Genomic DNA, 11,158 nt, shown 5'->3' on the forward strand with positions numbered 1-11,158 from the left:
GGGAGGTAGATAATTAAGCATTATCTAATACTACATGGTATAAAAAGAAAAGGCGTACTTGTGGCACCTTAGAGGCTAACAAATTTATTAGTTATTTAGAGGCTAACAAATTTATTAGTTATTTATTCTGAATGTTATAATTCTTGACGTCGGATTTGTGTCCATTTATTCTTTTATGTAGAGACTGTCCAGTTTGGCCAATGTATACGGCAGAGGGGCATTGCTGGCACATGATGGCATATATCATGAGGGAGAAAGGAGTCCAGGAGAGCTGGCTGTATTTTAAAGAATCTTTATTGAGGTTACAGGGACAAACCATCCTGATGTGTACAAAGAATAGTAAATATGGCAGGCGAACAGCTTGGCTTAACAGTGAAATCCTTGCTGATCTTAAATACAAAAAAGAAGCTTACAAGAAGTGGAAGATTGGTCAAATGACCAGGGATGAGTATAAAAATATTGCTCAGGCATGCAGGAGTGAAATCAGGAAGGCCAAATCACACCTGGAGTTGCAGCTAGCAAGAGATGTTAAGAGTAACAAGAAGAGTTTCTTCAGGTATGTTAGCAACAAGAAGTCAGTCAAGGAAAGCGTGGGCCCCTTACTGAATGAGGGAAGCAACCTAGTGACAGAGGATGTGGAAAAAGCTAATGTACTCAATGCTTTTTTTGCCTCTGTCTTCACGAACAAGGTCAGCTCCCAGACTGCTGCACTGGGCAGTACAGCATGGGGAGGAGGCGACCAGCCCTCTGTGGAGAAAGAAGTGCTTCGGGACGATTTCGAAAAGCTGGACGAGCACAAGTCCATGGGGCTGGATGCGTTGCAGCCGAGAGTGCTAAAGGAGTTGGCGGATGTGATTGCAGAGCCATTGGCCATTATCTTTGAAAACTCATGGTGATCCGGGGAAGTCCCGGACGACTGGAATAAGGCTAATGTAGTGCCCATCTTTAAAAAAGGGAAGGAGGAGGATCCTGGGAACTACAGGCCAATCAGCCTCACCTCAGTCCCTGGAAAAATCATGGAGCAGGTCCTCAAGGAATCAATTCTGAAGCACTTACACGAGAGGAAAGTGATCAGGAACAGTCAGCATGGACTCACCAAGGGCAAGTCATGCCTGACTAATCTAATTGCCTTCTATGGTGAGATAACTGGCTCCGTGGATGAAAGGAAAGCAGTGGACGTGTTGTTCCTTGACTTTAGCAAAGTTTTGACACGGTCTCCCACAGTATTCTTGCCAGCAAGTTAAAGTAGTATGGGCTGGATGGACTATAAGGTGGATAGAAAGCTGGCTAGATTGTCGGGCTCAACGGGTAGTGATCAATGGCTCCATGTCTAGTTGGCAGCCGGTATCAAGTGGAGTGCCCCAAGGGTCGGTCCTGGGGCCGGTTTTGTTCAATATCTTCATTAATGATCTGGAGGACGGTGTGGATTGCACCCTCAGCAAGTTTGCAGATGACACTAAACTGAGAAGAGAGGTAGGTATGCTGGAGGGTAGGGATAGGATACAGAGGGACCTAGACAAATTGGAGGATTGGGCCAAAAGAAATCTGATGAGGTTCAACAAGAACAAGTGCAGAGCCCTGCACTTAGGATGGAAGAATCACATGCACCGCTACAGACTAGGGACCGAATGGCTAGGCAGCAGTTCTGCAGAAAAGGACCGAGGGACCTTACAGTGGACGAGAAGCTGAATATGAGTCAACAGTGTGCCCTTGTTGCCAAGAAGGCCAATGGCATTTTGGGATGTATAAGTAGGGGCATTGCCAGCAGATCGAGGGACGTGATCGTTCCCCTCTATTCGACATTGGTGAGGCCTCATCTGGAGTACTGTGTCCAGTTTTGGGCCCCACACTACAAGAAGGATGTGGAAAAATTGGAAAGAGTCCAGCGGAGGGCAACAAAAATGATTAGGGGACTGGAACACATGACTTATGAGGAGAGGCTGAGGGAACTGGGGATGTTTAGTCTACGAAAGAGAAGAATGAGGGGGGATTTGATAGCTGCTTTCAACTACCTGAAAGGGGGTTCCAAAGAGGATGGCTCTAGACTGTTCTCAGTGGTAGCAGATGACAGAACAAGGAGTAAAGGTCTCAAGTTGCAGTGGGGGAGATTTAGGTTGGATATTAGGAACAACTTTTTCACTAGGAGGGTGGTAAAACACCGGAATGCGTTACCTCGGGAGGTGGTGGAATCTCCTTCCTTAGAAGTTTTTAAGGTCAGGCTTGACAAAGCCCTGGCTGGGATGATTTAATTGGGGATTGGTCCTGCTTTGAGCAGGGGGTTGGACTAGATGACCTCCTGAGGTCCCTTCCAACCCTGATATTCTATGATTCTATATCCCATTGGTAGATGCGCAGGGTGAACAAGCCTCTGATAGTGTGGCTGATGTGATTCTTACAACTACAATACCCACCTGCTGAAGTGAAGAAACAGATTGACAGAGCCAGAAGAGTGCCCAGAAGTTACCGACTACAGGACAGGCCCAACAAAGAAAATAACAGAACGCCACTAGCCATCAGCTTCAGCCCCCAACTAAAACCTCTCCAACGCATCATCAAGGATCTACAACCTATCCTGAAGGACGACCCATCACTCTCACAGATCTTGGGAGACAGGCCAGTCCTTGCTTACAGACAGCCCCCCAACCTGAAGCACGAGCAACCACATACCACACAACAGAACCACTAACCCAGGAACCTATCCTTGCAACAAAGCCCATTGCCAACTGTCCCCACATATCTATTCAGGGGACACCATCATAGAGCCTAATCACATCAGCACACTATCAGAGGCTCGTTCACCTACACATCTACCAATGTGATAGATGCCATCATGTGCCAGCAATGCCCCTCAGCCATGTACATTGGCCAAACTGGACAGTCTCTAGGTAAAAGAATGGACACAAATCAGACGTCAAGAATTATAACATTCAAAAACGAGTTGGAGAACACTTCAATCTCTTTGGTCACTCGATTACAGACCTAAAAGTGGCAATTCTTCAACAAAAAAACTTCAGAAACAGACTTCAATGAGAGACTGCTGAATTGGAATTAATTTGCAAACTGGATACAATTAACTTAGGCTTGAATAAAAACTGGGAGTGGATGTGTTATTACATAAAGTAAAACTATTTCCCCTTGTTTATTTCCCCTCCTACTGTTCTTGTCAACTGCTGGAAATGGCCCACCTTGATTATCACTACAAAAGGTCCCACCCCCAACCCCTGCTCTCCTGCTGGTAATAGCTCACCTTTCCTGATCACTCTTGTTACAGTCTGTATGGTAACACCCACAGAATCATAGAATATCAGGGTTGGAAGGGACCTCAGGAGGTCATCTAGTCCCACCCCCTGCTCAAAGCAGGACCAATCCCCAATTTTTGACCCAGATCCCTAAATGGCCCCCTCAATGATTGAACTCACAATCCTGGCTTTAGCAGGCCAATGCTCAAACCACTGAGCTATCCCTCCCCCCATTGTTTCAGGCTCTCTGTGTATATAAAATTTCCCCACTATATATTCCACAGTACGGATCCGATGAAGTGAGCTGTAGCTCATGAAAGCTTATGCTCTAATAAATTTCTTATTCTCTAAGGTGCCACAAGTACTCCTTTTCTTTTTTACGGATACAGACTAACACGGCTGCTACTCTGAAACCCACATGGGATAAGTGTCAATCAGCCAAATATTCTCCAGTAAACTTCTCCCCCGGAGACAGAGGAGAAGACCTCAAATTCAGTCATAAATAATCCACAAAATATCCTCACCTCCACATAATCCCCCTACTCCTTGTACCCAATAGATAGAATATCCCAAGACATTTCCACCAGTGCTGAATATTAGATGAATTCTGATAACACACAAATTAGAAGCAAGAAAGGAAAAGTTCACCAACCATTCCTCCAACTAGAAGATGTTATTTCTCAACTGATTTTTCATTGGTGGAGAAAGCAGGAACCACAAAGACCAGCAAAAATTGTATTTTCCACACAGGGTTTAAGGACTGCCTTTGGAAAGCACAAATGATTCATCAAGAACTTTAAAGGCAATTTTCCTGTTAATTCTTAAGTGTTTAACTGTCCACTCTCGAGCTATTTGGTTATCCATCTATACACTTAGAAAATAATCAAAGCTGGAAAGACCAACTTCAAATGATTTTCATAGTAAAATATTAAGGGCTGTCCAGTAGCAAAGACTCATCTCAGGCTGCACCCATCTGAAATGAAAGGTATAGCAGGGATATTAAAGCCTTGCTCATCTGTATTTGATGTGGCCCTTCCAAATACACGCCTGGCCAGCTAAGTCAAAGAAATGCAGTGGGAGATGAGCCCTCCTACTAAGCAGCCCACCACATCCCTCTTCCAACTTCAGGAATACCTATACTTCACCCCCAAAACTGTTAGTGCAAGACAGCTCTCACAATTTATACCTAGAAGCACTTTTCTTCAGGGGGCCTCTGTGGAATAGGATTTCAGAGAGAGACACTAAATTATTCTAGCAGTAGGAAGCTATTTTAAACTCTTCCTTCCACTTTAAATTTTCATGCTCTGGTTTTTTTTTTTTTTTTTTTTTAAAGTTAGTGTTACGTTACAAAACAAATTCCAAACACACATTGGAGGCCATGGAAAACCATGGTTCAGATCAATGGCAACCTTAACCGTGCTCCTTTAGCTCCATTCATCTCTCACTTTCTGTTCTAATCTTAAATTTGTAGAACATACTATTTATATAATCTGCAGGTAGAATGTTAAAAATCTGAACCTCCGAGCATTAGTGTTATATACACGTTTCCAACACTAAGCATGATGCTTCATCACCATGCTAGCCTTTACTCTTCTAATCTATGTGCTGTAATTTTATGAGTTTGGCTTAGAAGTGTGAATACATAGACACACAGAGCTTTGTTAGGTTCTGTGCATATGGAACCTACAGAAGAAAATGTATTTAGCAGGCTATTTGTACTTAGCAATTCCTGATTAGAGTAACTCCTCACTTAAAGTCGTCCCAGTTAACATTGTTTCATTGTTACGTTGCTGATCAATTAGGGAACATGCTCTTTTAAAGTTGTGCAATGCTCCCTTATAAGTCGTTTGGCAGCCACCTACTTTGTCCACTGCTTGCAGGAAGAGCAGCCCATTGGAGCTGGCTGGAGGGGGCTTGGAACCAGGTTGGACCGGCAGCCTCCCTATCAGTTCCCCATTCCCCTAAGTTCCCTGTGCGGCAGCCGCCCAGCACAGTATCAGCTGCCAGCAGTTCAGCTGTCCCTCCCCCCACTACCATGTGCTGCTCCTGTCCTCTGCCTTGGAGCTGCTCTCTGGAGCCTCCTGCTTGCTGCGGGGGCTAATGTCAGGGTGCCTCCCGCTCCTGCACCCAGCTTACCCCATCTTCCATAGAGCCGGGGGGTGGGGGGGTGTTGGACACGACCGGGCTCAGGACGGACAGAGCTTCCAGGCAGCAGCTGCTGTCTCAGCTTGCTGATTAACGTAAAAAGGCACTGTACTTAGAGTGGGATCAGTGTACTTAAAGGAGCAATGCGCATCTCTCTCTCACACACAGGGTGTGTGTTTCTGTCTGCCATGCTGTCTCCCCTCCTTCCATTCGTGCTGCCTTGTAGAGTGTGAGGCTACATTGACAACAATGTGTTAACCCTTGAGGGCTCAGCTGAGTGCTAGTTCATCATTTAGCAGTAAGGAATTCCCTGGGAAATATCCCACCCTCTGACTTCACCACCACAACCAAGCTTCAGAATCATCATCGCTCTGTGTGTGTATATGTCTTTTGTCTGGTGAAAAAAAATTCCCTGGAACCTAACCCCCCCATTTACATTAATTCTTATGGGGAAATTGGATTCACTTAACACTGTTTTGCTTAAAGTCACGTTTTTCAGGAACATAACTACAACATTAAGTGAGGAGTTACCGTGCACATGTTATTTCATGAACTGAGTATAAGCTGTACAAAATATTTTGGAGTTTATGCACCCACTCTAAGTGTTTTCATAGCTATTCATGAGATAAACCTGTGTAATTAATAAGATTGTCCGAGTCTCCTATTGCTGTCAGGGCGGTAATGTAAGGGCAAAGTTAGGATTGCTTTAGCGACCTTTGTGTGGACTTTCCATAGTTTCCAACATTTGGATTTTTGTTTTTCTATTAAATAAACATTTTAAGGGCTTTTTCTAATAAGAGCAGAAGAAATCTCTGTGCAACCTCAAAACTATGTTAACAAAATTTCTGTCTGGAAATTAGCCTACAAGCAATATAATAGATTATCACATTGTTTTTGTTCATGGAATGTTATTTTGCTTTTATGCATAATTAAATAATGGACAGAAAGGGGAAAGTATTATGATAATACAGCTGAAAACGTTATAGCTACAGCACATTCCCTTCCATAAATTCTGTTTCCAACTCCTACACTACAACAAAAACAAAAAAATCCTTCCAACATTACATGGTAGATGATGGTTTGAGATTACAGACACACTTTCCCACAGTGCTAATTTTAACATAACTTTTGGATCTTATTCCACCATACTCGGATCTGTTTACGCTTTCTTAAATCAAACTTCATGCATTTAATTTTAACACCGACCAGAAGTAGGTAATGCTTTAATAATTACTCAGGTGACCTTCAATAAATAATACTAATTCAAATTAAAAAAAAAAAAAGAAAAAGAAAAAGAAAACCATTTCTATCTCCTAATCATTTAATGCAGGGGTGGGCAAACTTTTCGGCCCGAGGGCCATATCTGGGTATGGAAATTGTATGGTGGGCCATGAATGCTCATGTAATTGAGGCTGGGGTGCAGGAGGGCTCCGGCTGGCGATGCGGGCTCTGGGGTGGGGCTGGGGATGAGGGGTTGGGGGTGCAGGACGGTCTCTGGGCTGGGACCGAGGGGTTTGGAGGATGGGAGGGGGATCAGGGCTGGGGCAGGGATGTTGGAGGTGGTCGGGGGGAAGGCTCTGAGGGGCGCTTACCTCAAGCAGCTCCCAGAAACAGCAGCATATCCCCCCTCTGGCTCCTATGCGGAGTTGCAGCCAAGCGGCTCTGTGCGCTGCCCCATCCGCAGGCGCCACCCCTGCAGCTCCCATTGGTTGCGGTTCCTGGCCAATGGGAGCAGCGGGGGCGGCACTTAGGGCAGGGGCAGCGTACAGAGCCCCCTGGCAGCCCCTATGCGTTGGAGCCAGAGGGGACATGCTGCTGCTTCCGGGAGCCATGCGGAGTGGGGCAATACCCTGACTCCGTCCCCGGCTAGAGCGCCGGAGCAGAGAAAGCCCCGGACACCACTTCCCGGTGGGACCTCGAGGACCTGATTAAAATATCGAGAGGGCCGGATGTGGCCCCCGGGCCGTAGTTTGCCCACCCCTGATTTAATGACTCCTTTCATAGTTTCTTTAACCAGTCACAGAACAGTAAAATGTGCAAAGGGGAATACCATGCAGAATAATTTTGTACTAAACTCAAAATCTTTTATATTCTAGAAAAGCTTTTAATGTTTCTTATACTTGTCTTCATAAAAAAAGAGTCTCAAGGAGAAAACATCAATTCTACTCAGATGTACTTATGAGCACTTAAGGAAAATGTGCTTTAAGTCTACATGTGTACATCAAAGGGTTTGGGTTAAACTAAAAACACAGTAGTGGAAGGAAATGTACTATTATATAAAGTTTAATATCGGAAAACAGTGCTTTAAATAATGTCAGGGTCCTTGCTGAACTATACTACAGCCCAAGAAAGTAGAATATCAATACATTAAAGATCTTTTAAGATAAAGAAATGGGCAACCAGATTATAGAATTTTTAGATAGAAAATGTATCCAAAATGCTTATCAAAGCAATATAGGAAAATTCTCTGAAGAGAAGTCACACCATGGGACACAACAAAAAGAAAAGGCTCAAACTAAGACTTCTCCCTTGCTTCTAATTTTTTTAAAATGTATCATCAATAATATTGATATAGTATGGAGATTAAGGAGTACTTGTGGCACCTTAGAGACTAACAAATTTATTTGAGCATCCGATGAAGTGAGCTGTAGCTCATGAAAGCTTATGCTCAAATAAATTGGAGTACCTGTGGCACCTTAGAGACTAACTAATTTATTTGAGCATAAGCTTTCATGAGCTACAGCTCACTTCATCGGATGCTCAAATAAATTGGTTAGTCTCTAAGGTGCCACAAGTACTCCTTTTCTTTTTGCGAATACAGACTAACACGGCTGCTACTCTGAAACCTGTCATTATGGAGATTAAGTGTATTGGCAGGTTAAATTGGTATGGCAAAAGTATGGTTTCACATCTGTCTGCACCATCAAAAAGTTGGTGAAGCAATTTCTTTGAAAGGAGAAATTCAACAGATTTTAGAAAAGTACAAAAATTGCGCAGATCTTCAGAAATAATGGTATTAACTTTATCCTTACAAATGTTATCACTGGCCTGGCCTACTTTGCTGAAAGTTCATTTTTGGAACGCGCACAATTATAGTGTTTGGGTAAACATTCCACAAATACTTACAAGCTGCATCTAATCACACTCAAGATATTTTTACTAGCAGCTTTAAAACTTCTTTTACTCTACATAGAATTATCCAACATACATCCTAAAAGCTATTGTATTAATGTCTTCCTTGATTTCACAGGCATGACTGCAAAATGAAGGGAAAACTTGAAAATAGTAATTGCATTTTCCATCTTGTATGGTTCGGTGTTTTCTGTTGTAGCTGTCCCGTCCATGATCCTGGCACAAAGCCTTCCAGAGTTTATGAATATACACCATCTCAGAAGAATTCTCTTACTTTTCACACACCACTCACCCAATTAAAAAAAGTATGAAAGAAACAAGTGACATTTAAACTAGATAGAGGAAAAAAGAGAAAGATGTTACTAGAAACATTAGACAACTATTGAGAGACAAATATTTTATATATTTATTTTACAAAAACTAAGACATACCAATAATAGGACATCTCAGTGGGGGGGGGGGGGGCTGAAATGGCTTGCAGTCTTGAAAACACTGTAGCATCAATATTATGGATCATCACATTCATTTGGGAAAGTTATAGGGCTCAGATTTTCAAAGGAAAATAAGGATATGTCTACACATAAACCGGTGCGCAGCTGTGCCGTGCTACTGCTGCAGTGAAGATGCTACCTACACCTACAGGAGGGGTTCGCGAGCCAGGGAGGGTAGTCCACCTCCCGGACAGACAGTAGCTAGGTCGATAGAGCCCCCAAGAGATGCAGTTATAACAAGCTAATTTCCTAGCATAGACCAGACTTAAGGAGTTTGATGCGCAAATCCCACAGAAACGGGCATTTGGTGCCTAACTCCTTTAGGGTCATTTGAAAACCCCACCCTAAATCTGTTTTAGGACGTTCGAAAGAGGGGAAAAGGACAGGCGGGGACACGCCGCTGCTATAGTTGTGAAAACAAAGAGAACGAACTGTCAAGGGCCCCAGCTCAGGCTGCAGCAACAAATGCACAGAAACCCCGTTTTCCAGGGAGGTTCCCGGCCTGGCCCAGCCTGGGAACTGCCAACAGACCGACACCTCCTAGGAGCTGCCTAGCTGCCAGCCTGGACGAAGGCAGGGCTCCACTTCCCCCATCTCTTCCCATTCACCAGAAGGTCTCCCGGGAACCTGCGATCCAGGCCCAGTGCCAGGAGCCGGGGAAGGCCTGTCTGGCGGGCCCTGGCCGCCGGGGCTGCGATGCCATTTCACACGCGCCCCCGCACCCGGAGACTAAGTTCGTGCTGTTTGCAATCGGTTTAACAGCACTTGGGTGCTGCGGGGGGGGGGGGGCGGCTGCCTCTGAACAAAGCCGGGGCCCCCCGAGCGCTGAGGGGGGCAGCCCTGGCCCCGCGGGGGGCGAGGCAACGCCCCTACTCGCCCCCACCAAGGCGTTGGGGTCCGAGACCCCGCCTACCCCCCAGCCCGGTCAGGGGACCCCCCCCCGGCAGGCGCGGCGCCCGAGGGGCTCCGGGAGCCAGGTCACGCCGGGCCGGGTGGGCCAGACACGCGCAGGCCGCAGCCGACGCCCGGCCCGAGCCGCCAGCGGCCCCCCCCGCCCGCCGGCACCGGCCCGGCCGCGCCGCTTCCGGGCAAGGCCCCGCTCCCCGGCCTCCATTTCCCGCGCGGGCCGGGCCCGCCCCGCTCACCTGCATGCCGGGCACCTGCACGGCCACCGGCGAGTGGGCCATGGCGGCCGGGCGCCGCCCGCGGCTGGCTCTGGCTCTGGCTCCGGCTCCGGCTCCGGCCGGGAGGGGCTGCCTGCGGCGGGGCCTGCAAGGACAAAGCCGGAGGGAGGCTGGTTAGGCCGGGCCGGGCTCCGCTCCCCGCCCCGCCCCGGCCCCGGCCCCGGCCCCGGCCCGGGGCTCACCTGAGGGGGGTCGCTGCGGGGCGCCTAGCGCCGCTCTCCCATGCCCGGCGGCGGGGCTCTAGGCGCGGCCTGGCCGGCGGCTGCCGCCCGCTCTGCCCATGGCCCCGGCGGGGTGGGGCGGGAAGGTCCGGCGGCGGGCGCGGGGCGGCGAGGCCGGGGCTGGGCTCAGGGCGCCGCGGCGGCCAGCGCCATGTTGGGCTCGGGGAAGCGGTGGTGCGGCCGCGGCTCCGTCCTTCCGTCTCCTCGGCTCCGGCCGCGCGGGGTGGAGCCGCCGGGACACGGCCCCGCGTCACCCGCCCCCCGCCTTCGGGGCCGCCCACGGGGCGGGGAGCCGGGGCCAGGGCGGCCCTGGCGAGAGGAGGCCGCCGCGCCCGCCCCCCCCAGCGCGGGCCTGGGCCTCGCACCTGCAGGAGCCAGAGCCGTGGGGGTCCCCGGCCCGGGACCCCCTGGGACCAGAGCAAGCCGGCCAGTCCCTTCGCCTGGCCCCGGGCTCGGCTGCCCCTGCGCCCTGCCCGGGGAGGAGGAGGCCGTGGCCCACCCCTTGGTCCCGAGGGATGGTGTTTGTCAACCACCGGGGGGGCCTTCTCCGCGGCTCCGAAGACCTGCCCTGTTCCGCGGCTCCGTGGCCTTTGGTCTCCTCATGAGGGTGGAGGCGGTGCAGTAGATTTGGAGATCATAGAATCCTAGACTCTCAGGGTTGGAAGGGATACTCAGGAGGTCACCTAGTCCCATCCCATCTGCTCAAAGCAGGACCAATCCCCAATTTTTGCCCCAGATCCCTAAAT

General features: G+C 48.4%; 1 protein-coding gene across 1 annotated transcript in view; it reads right to left on the minus strand.

The window, feature by feature from the left end:
* The window catches only part of STK26 (serine/threonine kinase 26), a 53,636-nt gene extending 43,363 nt beyond the window's left edge, over positions 1-10,273 (minus strand). The window contains exon 1 of the mRNA XM_074962755.1: positions 10,153-10,273. Coding sequence (XP_074818856.1) covers positions 10,153-10,194 — 42 coding nt within the window. The 5' untranslated portion in view covers positions 10,195-10,273. The remainder of the gene's footprint in view (positions 1-10,152) is intronic.
* Between the last annotated feature and the right edge of the window lie 885 nt (positions 10,274-11,158).

This window comes from Natator depressus, chromosome 9 (genome assembly GCF_965152275.1).
Source record: "Natator depressus isolate rNatDep1 chromosome 9, rNatDep2.hap1, whole genome shotgun sequence".
Classification (NCBI taxonomy): Eukaryota; Metazoa; Chordata; order Testudines; family Cheloniidae; genus Natator; species Natator depressus.